The sequence below is a fragment of the Ictidomys tridecemlineatus genome, chromosome 8 (assembly GCF_052094955.1).
Source record: "Ictidomys tridecemlineatus isolate mIctTri1 chromosome 8, mIctTri1.hap1, whole genome shotgun sequence".
Classification (NCBI taxonomy): Eukaryota; Metazoa; Chordata; class Mammalia; order Rodentia; family Sciuridae; genus Ictidomys; species Ictidomys tridecemlineatus.
Window position 1 is genome coordinate 61,785,464 of NC_135484.1, and position 16,003 is coordinate 61,801,466.

Below are 16,003 nucleotides of genomic sequence, written 5' to 3' on the forward strand. Positions count from 1 at the left end.
GCTGCCATCAAGTTAGAGCTTATGCCATTGGGCAGCAAGGAGATAGCAGATGTCTGTATTTTTAAACAAACACTCTTAAAGGTGTTCTGAATATCAGTAGAATGGCACACACCCCTCTTTAGAGTATTTATTTTTTCAGCAGCAATTAGCACCATAAACGGGAGGATAAATGCACCATTATTGATGTTCTGACTTTTATGACAGAACCGCCTCTAAACACATCTCTAGGAGCAGAACCGTGATCAGCAGCAGCACCAAAACCAAGCCAGGAATCACATCGGTAGGGAGTGATTTGTGAGCGGCGATATTGTCTTGGGCAACTTAACTTTTTTCTTGTTGCTATCTGTTGTCTTTTCTCAGATGACAGAAAGAAAGGGCAATCCAAATTAGAGGATCTCTAAACCATAATTTGTCAGCAACAATACTTGGGAGCGTTCGTTTAAAAAGCTCCTAGTGGGGAATTGTAGACATTTTAAGTTCAATTTTGCAGACTGTATCCTTTCTGTAAAGAATATTCACGTCGGGCTTTAATTTCTTGAAACAAAACCCAACAAAAGAGTCGGCTGATATTAAAGATAATGGATTATTGTGAGATATTATCAATCACTTCTAACTCTATTTTGACCTGAAATATAACCTTCTTTCTCCTAGTGTCCATTCGCTGCTGCCATACCAAAAAAACTCCCCCAACAGAGATTTCCACAGTGAGCAAATCAGCCACAAATCCGACGCATTTCGAAAAAGACGCTCTTCTTTGGGAGTAAAGACAGGCATTGTATTTATTTCCTCTGGTGATGAATTCGGTGTCATTCTGGTTTCAGAGAAACGAGAGAGAAAATAAAGCCAAACATCGGCGCACGGTCAGGTCAGCGTTTGGGCAAACTGCTCAGTCTGGGTTACTACGGTCTTGCCTGCTGGCAACCCCAGCCTACCCGCCCGACCTCTGCTGCCTGGGGGTTGCAGCACACAGCCTCCAAGCGCTCCCAGCAGCATTACGCGGGGTGCGTCAAGCTGAGTGCTCAGACACCCGACCCCAGGGAGCAGGAATAGCACGGGTCGTGCACAACACCCAGCAGGCCCCAGAGGCCCGGAACTACCGTGGCAGCTTGGCAACTCCGACCCCTGCTCCCGGGTCTCATTAGGTTCGCGGTGGCCACGCGGGTGGTAGGACTGGGAGCCCAGACCTGGGGCGCATGGGGGCGGTGCGGGGCGTCCTCTCGTCACTCAGCTAGATTGGCCAATGAACGCCGCGCCGCGGGGCGCATCCGGCCAATAGGAGGCGGAAAGACTTGTGAGTGGCATTGAGAGAGGGTGGGAGAAAGGGAGCCCGGGAGTGAAGTTGAAGCTAAGCCCCGTAAGCTGTAAAGAAGTTACTGGGGGGGGCGCTTTCGGCTTGCAATTAGGAATAATACTGGCTTTGTAGCAACTACCGAGGAGGAGGATTCTTAAACCACCTCTTCCGTCCCAAAGCCGGCATCCTCCTACTTCTGTCACGTACCCCTCCCCCAATTCATGATCAAGTGAAAGGAGCCAGGGAATGCTCTGCACCTCTCTGCTAGTGGGAAGCGGAGAGGCCGGCAGAGTTGTTTAGTTGGACCGTAGGCATGAGTACAATTAAGAGGTGGGCGTCTTCGCACCCTTTGCAGCCCTCAAGGACTGAAGGTAGGTAAAGCAGAAGACACCCTACGCCCACCCAGCGGCGTCACAGCTCTGCGGCTGGGGAGGCTAGGCTGGGACGCCTCCCTCCCCCTGCGAAGGGGCTGTCGGTGAGTGTGCCACCTGTTAACCTGGCGCTCCGGTACCCCGAGTGTTCCCGCCCCTGCTGGGCAGGGAGAGTCCAGGGTCTCTTCCCTTCTGGAGCCCCGAGGGGCTTGATGAGTAAGTGCCACTTTTTGAGAAACCCTCAGACTTGAGACCCACTGTTAGAGAGGTAACCGAGCTCCAGATTTGCCAAGGTCGGGCCTGAAAGGCGTTCGTCCGCAGAGCTGTGGAGGAATTCTGATTTGCGGAAACCTGCTTTCCTGGGATGTGTGCCTGGCCTGGGCGCCAGTGCAGAGACCTAAGGCTGAAGATCTTCTGAGGGTCTTCAAAAATATGTATTTTGGTTTTTGGGCAGGTTCCCAGTGGGCTGGAGAACGTGGCTGACATGGGTGAGGGAACGCGAGCGTTATTTGCTGGGTGCTCAGTCTCGCTGCTCCTTTCTTTGTATCTTAAAAAACAAACAAAAATTACTGATCCTGGCTAGGAAAGCTGAGGCGCTCCGAGGCCCTTTCACAGCGGTTTTTCGGAATCGGGGCAAGGGTGTGATGGTGGAGCCACAGATCTCTTACGCTCTGATGCTGTTGTCTTCGCAGTGGTCTGAAAGAGTTACCTGGGATTCGTGTTCTGCATAAAGGGACTCAGAGTCGCCTCGGATGCGATAGGACTGAAGAGCAAACGTCGGGATTATTATGCCGATTTTCCAAGGAACGGGGTTCGCAGCGCTGAATAGAAGAAAAGGCTGGTACCTCGGTTGTCCCGACAGCATTTGAGACCTAGAAACCTCAGGATTGCCCAAATTGCCGTGGATCAGCAACTTTCCTATCGTACACTTTTTCAAAGAAAATATTTTCTGTTCTCTGCGCTGTCCTTTTACTACCAGCACTACACTCCCTGGTGTAGACTTCAGCCTCTTCATTTAAAGTATGTCTTATGTTTTTGCCAAGTATGATATCTAATTGAAAGTTAATTTTTGGTTTTTGGATGAATCTGTGGAGCTCACGTTGTAAAAAGAAAGGGAGAACGAGACACAATGAAAGAGAAGTCCAAAAATGCTGCCCGGACTAGGAGGGAGAAGGAAAACAGTGAGTTTTATGAACTGGCTAAATTACTGCCTTTGCCCTCAGCTATCACCTCGCAGCTGGACAAAGCATCCATAATCAGACTCACGACCAGCTATCTCAAAATGAGAGTGGTGTTCCCAGAAGGTAAGTGACTTTGCTAGAAGGAACTTCAAAGCAAAGTGGGTAGGAACTTGCCAGACAATGAGCGTACCCCAGTGAGGGAGGTACACCCATATTTACTACTTTTGTATTCTATGCAAAGGGAATTTTAGCCTAACTACTTGATTCAGCTCCTTGATAAACTCAAGGTTGCTTTTCCTTTTCCTAGTTCCCTCTACTTCCCCATTAATACTTTCTGTTCAGTCCATCAGATGTGTTTGGTTGGGAAGCAGCCCAACAGTGCTTTTGTCAACACTTCAGATACTGGGCTCAATTGAAAGTACTACTAATCCAAACATGACTTTCTTTTTTATTCCACTTGTTTGAATTGTATCCAGTAGAAAGCAGGAACACTGCTAGATTCTGCATATTTGCTAGATATGGATAGATCTACTTACATGTAACTAAATCAGATAATAATTCCTCTATATGTCTATGGTTCTGCAAGTGAGGAGGTATATTCATACAAATACATCCTGAATTTACCCAGTCTCTTGGCTGCCTATAGTAAATTTATTCTGCATTTTCAAGATATTCTCAAATTAGGAAACTAATTCTGGGACTTGGTGATTTGCAACTCTGGCCTTTACATTATCTGTAAGATACTAATCTAGTTTCAAAATACATCAGATTGGACTAAGATGGCTAGCCCACTTAGAAAATATCTTCTGGGTGGCAGGTTGGCAAATGGATCCTGGGAAAATTGTTTTATAAGGCTGAGAAATTAGAATAGTTGAGTTGTTGACATGATTTAAAACTTATATTTAGTTCATCAACATTCACTGTGTGAGGCAGAGCAGCCTTCATATAACACTGTGCTGTAAAAAACTGTTTATACTCACTAGGGAAAGGACACTTCTCTCTTCCATTTACCCATTTACTCAATCAAATTAAAACAGGTTTACAAAATATTTTAAATATGTTTTTACTAGAAGAGGAAGATTTGAAAATGTAAAGGAGAGATTACTAGTCAAGCAAACAAAAATCTAGCAGAAAAAAACCCTCTTAATTTACAAACAAAACTTCTTATTTGACCTCTGAAAGTTTATGTTGAATCATTATTTTGAATGTTTGGCATTTGTTGTTTTAAAGAAATAGTGGTAAGCAAGGAAATAATCATTATTGGGTTTGGAGTTTCACTTTGCTTGATCTTGATGCAAAAGCTTGCAAAAATATGCGTCAAATTAGTCAGGGACCCTACAGGAAAACTTCCAAATTATAGTTCAATTCTACCCTCAAACTACATGGTCCGTTCCTCTTAACGTGGTTCCTTGAACAGTTCTCCTCATTTGACCCTGGAAACCACAGGAGGAGGGGAATCAAAGCTTTAAGTAACTGTAAAGTTTTTTTAAAAGAAAAAAAAATTTAAAAGAGGGAGGAATTTTATGCTAAAAACCACATTTCCCATTCAAACTGTGCTGAGAATTGCTGATGGGAAACTTATCGTTATACCACACAGTCTTCTGTTTAAAAAAGAGATCTTGTTGTCTTTTATACTGTCAGCGCCTACTTTATAAAAATAAAGCTATTGCGAACTCCGCTAGCCGCGCAGTTCCTAACAGGATTATTAGCAGTGATTTGTCAGCCCCTGCGGTCTCAGTGGGTTCCCTTTCTGCGTGATTTCTAGCCGGTCTCGTCAATTATCGATGCCAATGTCGCTCGCTGTTTGATCAGAAGCAGCATATGGTGCTGCTTGTGGGGCTGCGAGTAATCGCAGGAGGAGAAGAATAGCGGGTCGGCGTTCCCGGGCAGGCATCACGCGGGCACTGAGAGCCCAGGGAATCGCCTGGGCCAGGGACGCTAGCCTGCTTGGTACAGACCCTGGGCAGGGGCAAGCTCCGCCAGAAGGAGCTCGGGGCTGTTTTTGGTGACTGTTTTTGTTTTGCAAGAGAGCAAGCTTTCTTGTTTAATTAAGTCCTACCTCCACAAATTATGAATCACGTTGTAAGTAAATAGGAGGGACAAAAAGTAAATTCTCATAGGCAACTTCTCGTTATTTATTTTATTTTAATTTTTTTTTAAGAGAACACGGGCGAAGTCTCCCGCTGGAATACCCTTGGTGGCAAGGCCAGTCCCCTCTGGCTACTTTAAAGGGCAATTGTGCTTTCTGCAGCCAACCCCCCTCACTTCCTCCAGAGTCCCGGGCCCGGCCCCTCCCACCTCGCCCTTCTATGGGTGAGTGTGAGTTTATGGGGAGGAGGGGATGGACGATGTGTGAACTCTGGGCACATCATTTATTTCTCCAGCTACTGTTGAGCTCATAACTCACCCACAGCCTCCACCCGATGAGTTAAGACAGGGTCATAGGAACAGCTGGCTCCTAGGGATGAGGTTTTAATTCTGAGAGTGCATGAGCCTCAAAAACTCAAATGCGGCCCTTCAAAATATTAAAAAAGAAAAACAACAATAAATAACAACAACAACATATCAACTTTCAAAGGAATGAAATAGTGAAAAGCCTTAGAATTTGGCACAACCTGCAGGGGGTGCCCAATTTGGGTTCTCCCTTGCCTCAGAGAATCTGAGAGGACAAGACTGAGGTCCAAGGCAGTGAAGGGGTCCTTTTCATCTTTATATGGTTGTAGCCTTTTTTTTTTTTTTTTTTTTGTACTGGAGAGTGAACACAGTGATAGGTTTACCACTGACCTATACCCCAGTCCCCATCCTGGAACTTGTGATCCTCCTTCCTCAGCCTCTCAGTCCCTGGGATCACTGACTTGCATCACCATACCCAGATGGTTGTAGTCTTCTTTAGTGAGACTAAATGGAATTTGAAGATTAAATTAATCCTTCTTATATCAGTCTTGAAGCCATTCTAGCACATAGTAGACCCTCAATAAATTTTGTTTAAGGGATAGTTATTTTATCATGGTAAATATTCCATTACACATGGATTTTTGTAAGACACTCTCAAATAATTATAAATCTGGTGACATAGCTATAGACATAATGATATTGTAAAATTTGAGTTTTTTGTTCATATCACAATTCATCTATATTACCTACAATGCACAGACCCTTTCTATAATATTCATCTCTAGATTGAAATCCCTATTGTATTATATTTTTTGAAGCAGAGAACTGAAGAAAAGAAAGAGGCTCCCATTTACCACGGGCATCGGTGATTTAAGACTTTTTCTTGCTGCTCAAAATTAAATTAAATGAACAAATAAAATTTCCCCATACTTATTTTTTAAAGGAGAAAAATAATTAAAATATAGGTCATTTCCTTTCCAATCTTCCCTGCTAAGTGTAGTTTTTCACTCAAGAGTCTATTAGCTTTTATCTGGTGGCATGTTTCAGCTTTTAAACTTATTTTACTTGAGTAGAGAATAATGAACTAATGAGAGGGAAATGATGGAGAACAGAGGATGGGATATGGATAGTCCAAATAATTAAGAATAAGCATTAGATTCCCATGTTGAATTTGAGATTTAATAGTAAAAAAAAGTAAAGTAAAAAAGAAATTTTGATAACATTTATTGTGAAATCATTAAAAGCACATATCTTCTGACTGATAATAATCTTTTCTAAATAGTCTAGAAAAGGAAAGATTGAGGCATGTAGAAATATATAAATCTTAGGTGCTATCGAAGCTGGAAAAACAGGATAAAAAAAGAGATGTCTTGACCTTGTTTGTGTGCTAAATAGGACAAATTCAACTAAAAAAATACATATTAATTATCCATCTATAATGCAATTTTACTGGGCATAGTGGTATGTGGAATGAACTTTGAGCTGTTCAGTCTAGGTAATATTGCCCTGCCATTTCGTTGTCAAAACCTCTTTAGAAAATAAAAATAATCACAATTGAAATTAGTGTGTGTTCAGGAAAGAGGGATGAATAAGCAAACCTCCACAGACCCTTTCTATAATATTCATCTCTAGATTGAATCCCTAATTGTATTATATTTTTTGAAGCAGAGAACTGAAGAAAAGAAAGAGGCTCCCATTTCCCACGTGCATCGGTGATTTAAGACTGTTTTTCTTGCTGCTCAAGGAAATGATTGAGCATTAAGTTTCCATGTTTATTTTCTTACAGAAGTTTTTCTCATTTAAAAGCCTTTAAGCATAGTTTATGCTCTACACTGATTTTCTCCATTTGATTCTAGTTTTGATGTTGACTTAAAATGTGAAGAACTAAATTTTGTGCAGAGCATTTGCAAGGCAAATTTATTTGCTAGAAATTGTAGGTATAGCCACTGGGGTGGTGGTGGGGGCCGAGACACCTTTTTTTCTTAAGGAGACAGATCACTACCAAAAAATAATTACATGAAAAAAAATATAAAAAACAGGTATCAAAAGCTATAGTGATGATTTCAAATAAGGTATGATCATGTACTTGAAGCTAAAACAATACTAAACTTAAAGAGTAAAAAACCTGATTTCTACAAGAATTGTTTTTCGGTTCTAGGGAATCCCGGCAGCTTGAAACTTTTCCTGACAAATGGTGACACAGAATACAAAGCCACGGATTCTTGCTGCATTTCTCTATAGGTCCAGGAATTTCTCAAAAAAAAAAAAAAAAAAGAGGTTCAGACTCTTATAATATTAATGATTTTAGTGGGTTATTCATTGCTAGTCTTTGATCCTCGAAAATTTAAATTTTATGTGAGGAAGAGGAACCCTAATTATTTAGGAATGGTCCTGCTCTTCTGAGAATACTAAAACAATGCCCACAATGAAACAAACTTTCCTCCTCAGGTACCCCCACACAGTAGGCGACTACTGTGTCTTTATGGCTAGGGACAGCTACCATATCACGATCTCAAGTTCATTTCGCCTGTGTCAAGGTCTGAAGGCCCAAGGCCAATTAAGTTGGCATAGTGAGTCCCATTCTCTCTGCAGTGGCCCAGCGCTGGGACTCTAAACAGTCGCCCCATTTCCCTGTGCCGGGTCAGGTGTACGGAAAGCCCGGAACGTCTCCGCCAGTGTCTGGAGCAGAGGCCCTGCGGAGCGCTTGGAGTGCTCCTGTGTGCCCGCCACCCTTTCTTGCTGCCCGGGCACAGCCCCAATGACTGGGGGTTGTCTAGATCTGAAATAGAAATTATGTCCAATCTGTCCGGTTCGGGGAGGGAAGATTCCGTGCGCTTGTAGAGGATCTCAGCTCAAGTAGAATCGAAGTGGAATTGGTCTGTCCTTTGCGGCTCTGCCTTGCAGGAGCGGGCCTCTAGGGAAGTGGCATCGCCAAGTCCGGCCGCTCGCAAAGGCCCAAAGATTTGGGCGACTCCGCTTGACATTTTTCAGACACCATGCAGGACACTCCCCAGGTATTTATACCCAATTTTAGTCTGAACCCTCTCCTCCCTTCGTTTTTTGCAGTTTTTTTGTTCATTAGCAGCCGGCTCAGACGTGTGGCTGGCAGGCTCAGTCCCGAAAAGAAAGCCTAAACTCGAAGGCGGAATGGAGCATGACAAGGGCTCAGAAAGGGTCAGCTCTGTGACCATCCGGCTTCATCCCACATTTACTGTAACATTAGTGGCTTCTCAGGCGCAGCCGCAGAGCGTCTCTGGCCCCTGAGCGGCAGACAGAGGAAGGCAGGGCACACGGATTGCAGATAGAGGGTAGTCGCACATTGTGGGGTCCCGGGGAACTGGTGCAGGACAAGGCCTGGCAGGGCACGGTCATTGACGCCCTAGGGAGCACTGCCACACTGGCCGGGTGGCTTGGAAGAGCCCCTGCGCTAGAGGAGGGAGAGGGTGCACGTCTGTTCCCAAATCGACCTTCTGCCCAAGGACTGATCCAGGAGTTCTGTCTCGATTGGAAGTGTCCATTCTCCGTCTCTCTTCCCCAGAGAGTCCAGCCGCAGGGGCGCGGGGAACCCCAACACCAAGGTCGCTTGGTATCTCTAGCGGAGGAATGCTAGGATTTGCGTTCAGTAATGATGCACAGGCTCTGCAGGATACGTAGGCTTTGGGATTTCCTCCCCGTCCAACCTTCTCCCCCTCACCCTCCGCCGCGGTTGACCCAGGTAGCTTGGACAAATGACTTGGGACTACAAATTAGGAGTTGTGCCTTCCAGGGCCTTTCCAGCCCCAGTCTCTAGGTTGTGGTCAAATGGAGGGACAGCTTCTCTAGTTTATGCATTTATCCTCTCATTTTCTAAAAGGCATAACTTGATCCATGGAGTAGATAGTGGTCCCTGGAACAACTACAAGGAGGATGCATTTCTGTGGCAGTATAGTATGTACAGAATAAAAGAAAGAACAAGCTCTTTTCCTCCACCTCTTCCTGTCAGAGTGAAGGCGGCAATGATGCAGGGTCTGTAATCTGTATTTTGTCAAGGGTATGAAATTCATTCGGAAGGAAAACCTCGATCAATTTATTTTTGCTGCTTGCAATAACACAGCTGGATGATGCTTTGGGCTCAGCTAGACTGAGGCTCATCATTCATTCGCCAAGAACGGGCCTAAATGGTGCCTGTGGGATTAGGTCAATTTTAGTGGATCTACTTCGCCTCATTTGGTTACTAATTGGTTTCTTGTTTTATAAATCGAAATCTCATTTTCAGGAAATTACAAAACCCATGCAGTCAGTCCATTGAGGTAATCCTTGGGTCAGGGGGTATTTAAATGGAAATGGCTCAACCGTGCACCAAGGGTAAAGCAACAGTGAAACTTACCGGGGGTTTTCACATGAAATGTGAGCTAGCCCTTTAGATCCATAATAGATACATCCCTTCTAATGCTACTTATGTAAATATGATAAACCAGACTTTAAGGAAAGAGGGGGGCCTGGGAGAAGCAAAATTTATCTGCTAAGGTTAATGTGGCATATCTTGGAAATCTTCCAAAATAGATTATGTTTTCCTTTGTCTTCGGCCACTTTAGCTGGGGAAAATCCTTTTGTCTAAAACCCGATTTAGTTATCGCCTCCCTCACAGAGCTCCTTTTCTCCTTTGCAAAACCCTGTTCCCTCGGCCTCACCGAATTACAAGAGAATCTTTAGATCTTGTTCCCACTGTAATCCCGCCGCAAAGGGAGCTGGTTTCCTCCTCATTTTAAACAGACAATCAAAGGATTTGCGAATTTTCTGCGGTAGGTCAAGTGCAGAAACGAAATCTCAGCTTACCCCCTCGCCAACTGAAATTGGGTGCCGGAACGCGTCACTGAAGGCAAGAGGCGAGGGGGTCCAGAGAGAGGGGTCTCCGTCCCACTTCGAGACTTTTGGAAAGGAGGACCCTTGATGCGGGCTTGGGGAAGTGTCCTCTGCACCCCAAAGGGCGAGTTCAGTCCTGGTATTACGTCAGGGAAGACCGACAGGTAGACGAGGGTAGCCAGTTCCTTATAAAACATTAACCCAGACTCAACCGTGTGACGGAGATTTCGCCGGGAAACAAAAAGAGAAGGCAATGCTCCGTGAAAGCAAAAGGTTCCTTAAAAAGGTGGTGGGGGTGGCTGCAAGAGTGGATAAGGGAGGGGGAGGGAGGCCTCTGTTAACCCGCACCCGGATGGGCTGTTTATTAACCTTTGGGAAGTCTTATTTTCCCTCGTAGGAGCATAATAATAAGGCCGTAACCCGACACAAGAAACAGTCGAGGCTGGCGCCGCGAGTCCTAAACCAGTATTCCCCCATCCCCACCCCAACAGCCCAGCCCGGGAAATCTTCAGCTCTTTTGGGTAGGGTAGGCGCTCCTGGAGACCAACAAAATTTTACATTGAAGACGTTTGTTGGCCCCACGCACAGGTTTCCAACACTTCTGGGGGCTTCGAGTCGGTCTCCCCACAAGACTCAGCCCACCCCAAAAGTGCAGGATTGTCCGCCCTCCGCTCGCGCAAGGGGTTTCAGGATTTCTCAGGTCCAAGGGCGCTCACGGGCGGCGACACCTGCGTCCCGGGCACTCTCTGCAGGGTCCTTTTCCTTTACCCTGTCAGCCTCCGCAGTTAACTCGATCTGACTCTTCTTCTGGGTAGGAATGTCTGAACAGAGATTTAAAAGAAAAGAAAATGTCGCCAGATATCAAGGAGAATAGATTGGTTGAATCCTGAGGAGCGAAGGGGAAGGAGACAACGCGAAGGGGTGGTTACAGGTGACTGTGACAGGGGCCTCCTGGAAGGGTCCAGAAGAAGGAAAGAAACCAGGGCAGTGGAGTCACTCTGGGGAGGGAAGTTGGGGCGGGCTAAAAAGTCAGGAGGGGTCAATCTGCACGAGGGAGAGAGAGGAGTCCAGTCGCAGGCGGGGAACATCAGTGTTTACAGAGCGGTGGGGAAATCGTTAGATTTATTTAGATGTGCAAACACCCAGAAAGACCCTATTTGAGCTTAAGGGGCGTTCAGTGTTACTCGTTGCCAGGATTTTGATCGCTTGCTTAGGAAGCAGCTCCTGGCCAACACCTTAAAAAAAAAAAAAAAAAAAAAAAAAAAAACTAACTCTTTGTTTTATTGTGAAAGATTCTTCCCAGGGCCACTTTTAGCGTGTTTTTGTCATTGTGTGTTTTACGTATGTGCCCCTAATGAAGAAGGTCATCTTAAACAACAACAACAACAAAACCATGTCATGTTAAACCTTGTACAATGATGTAAGAATGAAAGGACTTCACTATCTAGTTGATATAATTTCACAAGCAGCCGCGTTAGAGATATTATCTATAACACATTTAACATAGCTTTGCCCAAGTTTCTTCTGCCTTTTTATTTCTTTCTGTACACAGGTAATATGATAGACTATTAATTTTTAAAAAATCAACCATGAGAGTTTCTTCTGCCTTTTTATTTCTTTCTGTACACGGGTAATATGATAGACTATTAATTTTTTAAAAATCAACCTCTATAGGAGATGAATGGACTGTCTTTATTAATAGGAGATGGTACCTGACAAGTAGAGAACGAAATTACTTTCTATGTCAAGAATGCAACGAAAATATTGCTAAGAAATTGTTAGCGCCTCAAAGTAACCGACTTCAGGAAAGTCCCCCCACCCCCTTTTGGAGGGGGAGCGGGACAGGACTAGGGTGTGTAAAGCTGGGGCTCCGAGGGAAAAGGAAGATGAAGGATTGCAAAGGGATGCTGGTAAGCGCCAACCGCAAGCTAAAGGATTTTTTCGAAGGGGATTAAAGTCAGATCCAGGGGAGGAGAATGTCTAGAAAGTCCCGCAGCCAATCAGAAAGGACGCCAGGGACCAGATGAACCTGGCCAGTTGTTTCGGGCCACTTTGGGGGCAGAGGTTCGCTATGGGGGGGGGAGGGGAAACATCCTCCGCCTCTTGATAAGAACGATGATGAAAACTTTGGGTGAGAAATGAGTGTCCCTCATCTCCTTAAACAAACTAGTGAACCTACGCAAAAGTTATCGCTAGAGTGTGATGGGGGGGGGGGCTTCTCTAGTGCAGAGGCCCCTTGAGGTCCTGCCAGGAGAGCACTCCAGGAGAGCATGTCCCAGCTGAGAAACCCTGTTCCCTCAGGCCAGAGGTTCACTTCTGCTCGGAACCTAGGGAGGAGCCAAAATTTATACTCTGGCATAAACTCTTCCCAACTGTGCAGGTTGGGTGGGGTTGACTGGGAAATACTATCAGGGGGTTCTTCCTCTTGCACTAATGTGTAACAAACCACACACACACACACACACACACACACACACACAAATGCGAACTAGTCCCAAACTGACACTCGGGCTGGGATTCTGATATTAAAGTTTGTTTCTGTGTCTTCCCAGGGCTCGGTGAGGCGTGGGGCCACTCAAGTCGGACCAGCCCCCTGGACAACGTTGGCCGAGAACTGGGCTCCCATCTACTCCAGGTACGGACACACGTCTCCCAGTGGCTCACATCCTTCGAGATCCCGGTTACCTGGATGGGCCTCTGCTTTCTTAAAAACGAACTAAAAAAAAATAAGATTTAAAAATCCTTTCTGGACATGGCTCTCTCAGCCTAACAGCATCTCCAAAGTTAGAACTAAAGCTCTAAACTGGGTGAGGATGGGCGAATGGCGCCTCGCCAGGCTGAGTGGGAGGCAAAGTGACAACCAAGGCTTTGGGTTTGGAAAATAGCCCGGCAAGGCTCCATCAGGATGCTGAGACCAAGGGAGGGGGCGTCTTTTGTCATCTTTCCGTTACTGGTACTGGAAGCCCAGGGCCCAAGCCGCCAAGACAGAGCCGCAGAACCATCTGAAATAAAGGATTTCCGAAGGAAATAAAAGGAAATTTGGTAGAAATGCCCTTCTGTGCTTTAACCTACACGTTGTGGTTCCAGTTGGGTCTGCAACTAATTTCATCTCTTCCTTGTAGTTCCCAGGCTCCCCCTCCCCCCAGGCTCTGGGTTACACACATACACACCCCCAGGTAATGAGTTTAACCAATGTGAGGTGCCCATTACATTGTTGTTTACAGTGCACACTGTTTTAAATTGCCTGTTGCGGGCTTAAGTCGCAGAACAAATATTTTAAATAATAAAACTCCCCGATGGCATTTTTAGGTTTGACACTTGTCCCCTACCCCACACCCTCTTTATTATTATTCAAGTCCACTGGGAGTGGTAGCTTGGAACCTAAGAAGTTTAAGGGAATCCTGCAATTCTTCCTCCAAGTCCTGCATGAACAGGGTCCCACAGCCTTCATGTTCCACTAGTACCCATACTCTTTTTCCTCAGGAAACAAGAGATTTTAGTTGCACTGAACAAAGAAAGGGTATGAGCTTTTCTTCGATGGCCTGGCTTCCATACTTTTGAATTTATCTAGAAAAGGTGCTGTAATTCCCTTTATTTCAACACCTTTCATCAGATGTCTCTCAGTTGCCCCCTCCCATCTTTCCATAATCCCAGCCAATCTCTTCTGGCAATATAAACAAGATAACGAAACCCCCAAACAATCCCTCACCCCTTCTAGCTCTTGCCCAATCTCTCCTCTTTTTTTTCCCCCCCAAACTTTCTGGTAGGATTGACTTCCATTCTATTTCAGTGGCTCACTCCCTTCCCCATTTGCTCCAACATCCCTGCAGTCTGTCAGCTCTTCTACCCTTTAGGCTCTACAAAGGCCCCACCACATTTTGACATTAAGAATTAGATGCCCATTTTTTTTTTTAATCCTCCCTCAACTTGTTCACCCTACAAAATAGGAGGGTCAGGGCTGGGGCTATAACTCAGAGGCAGAGCGCTTGCCTAGCATGTGTGAGGCACTGGGTTCTATCTTCAGCACCACATAAAAATAGACAAAATAAAGGCATTCTGTCCATCTACAACTACAAAAAAAAAATTAAAAAAAATAGGAAGGTCAATTGTATGTCATCAGAAAGCCCTTTCCTCATAGACTTTACATTCTAAGAGGAGCCTTAGAAACCCACACAGGTGTACTGCATATGTACCAGGTGACAGGTACTGTGGAGAAAAATGAGAGGAGGGCTCTGTTTTAGGGTCACAGTTTAAAATGGAGATGATTGAAGAGGGACTAAGAAGGTGACATTTGGGCAAAGACCTTTAAGGAGGTGACACTGAAGACGTAATATTCTCCTTTTTTCTACAATGTCTCTAGTAGCTTGATTTCCCAGATTTCTCTCCCTCTGTGACTGCTCCTCTTTGATTTTCCCACCACTGTCTGTTTCACAAATGATGTAGTTTTTAGAAGGTTCTAGCTGTTTCTTCTCTCAATGCTCCACAGCCTCCTGGGTGATTTTAATCAACACCACTGCTTCAACTCTTCTCTCCACATGGCCCTGCCTATTTTATCAAGATCTAGAGCCCCTCCTGAATTCTAGACCTTTATTTCCTACTAACAACTAGACACATTTAAGTGGAAGTTGTAATGTCCCTGATGCATCTCCAAGACAAAAATGAATATTGCTCTGGCCCAAACTTTTTTTAAAAAAAAATTTTATTTTTTTTAGTTATAGTTGGACACAATACCTTTATTCATTTTTTTTTTTTATGGTGCTGAGGATCGAACTCAGGGCCTCGCACACGTGAGGCAAGTGCTCAACCTCTGGGCCACAATCCCAGCCCTCTGGCCCAAACTTCTGCTTGTACAAAATTTCAGTCTTGGTTAATGGCATCACCCTCTACTTATGTCCTTACTGAAACCTGAAAGTCAACCTGAACTCTCTGCCATCAATTAGCATGAAGTTCACAGCCAGCATCATCTTTAAATTAGATTCTCATCTTTCTTCATCTCTTTTTTGATCACTCAGTTTCAGACTTGACCCATCTCTGCTGCAGCTATCTGCTCCGATCTCTTCACTCCCATTCCTTCCTTCCTTCTGCAGGTCATTTCCAAGATTAAAATAATACATCTAAGTATGCTATTTTCCTGCTTAGAAACCTCTGTTGGAATCCTAATGCCTATAAGAACAACTTCAGATTCCTCCAATTGACATTCTAAATTTCAAAAATTCATTGTGGGTGTACTTCTTCAGCTCCACCTGTAGTACACCAAACACGTCACTTCAGAATACACCTGATTCATCCTCCTGCAAAGTCCCTGCCTTTGCCACATTATTCCTTCTGTCTAGGATGCCCTTCCTCCCTTCTCTAGCCCAACCTTCCTTTCCAAAGTTCCTTTCCAACTCCTGTAAGGCATCTTTGACTTAAATCTCCTAAATCCCCCTTTCCTATACACTTTCTAGTGCCATTGGCCAGCTTTATTTTCTATAGATTTCAGACTGTCGGTTCATCCACGTTGACCAGTGCAGTAGGGACTGGATCTTTCCAAAACCCTGCTATTATTCTTTTCATGATATAACAATGTCCCTACGGAGCCCTTCAAGCCTGACACAGAAAACCTCTGGTTCTTTCAGTGACCATCACCCCAAGAACCTAATCTACTTCTGTGATTTACCTCCAGAATTTTTGTGCACATCTATTACAAACATGTTTTCTTTGTCCACTTTGGTAAATCCTGAGCCTATGGGGCATGAGCATCATCCACAACTTCCTCTGGATCTCTTCTAGTGTGCTACATGCATCAGATGCTTACAAAATTGGAATGAATGAAAAAAAAAAAAAGAGGGGGCTCTTGTGACTGGTTCTATGTCTTGTTTCCCAACAGTCTCTCTCTATCTCTCTGCATTTCTGTCTGAATGTTTCTAACTTTTGCCTTCCCC

At 44.7% G+C, this 16,003-nt stretch overlaps 1 protein-coding gene across 4 annotated transcripts in view; it reads left to right on the plus strand.

The window, feature by feature from the left end:
* The first annotated feature begins 1,331 nt into the window (after nt 1–1,331).
* Nucleotides 1,332–16,003, plus strand: part of Sim1 (SIM bHLH transcription factor 1) — a 72,673-nt gene continuing 58,001 nt past the window's right edge. The window contains exons 1-3 of one of the 4 annotated variants that reach the window (XM_040283144.2): nt 1,332–1,766; nt 2,355–2,966; nt 12,632–12,714. In XM_040283144.2, coding sequence (XP_040139078.1) covers nt 2,792–2,966; nt 12,632–12,714 — 258 coding nt within the window. In that variant the 5' untranslated portion in view covers nt 1,332–1,766; nt 2,355–2,791. The other 3 variants (XM_005335883.5, XM_078019567.1, XM_040283145.2) reach the window with 3 other exon arrangements.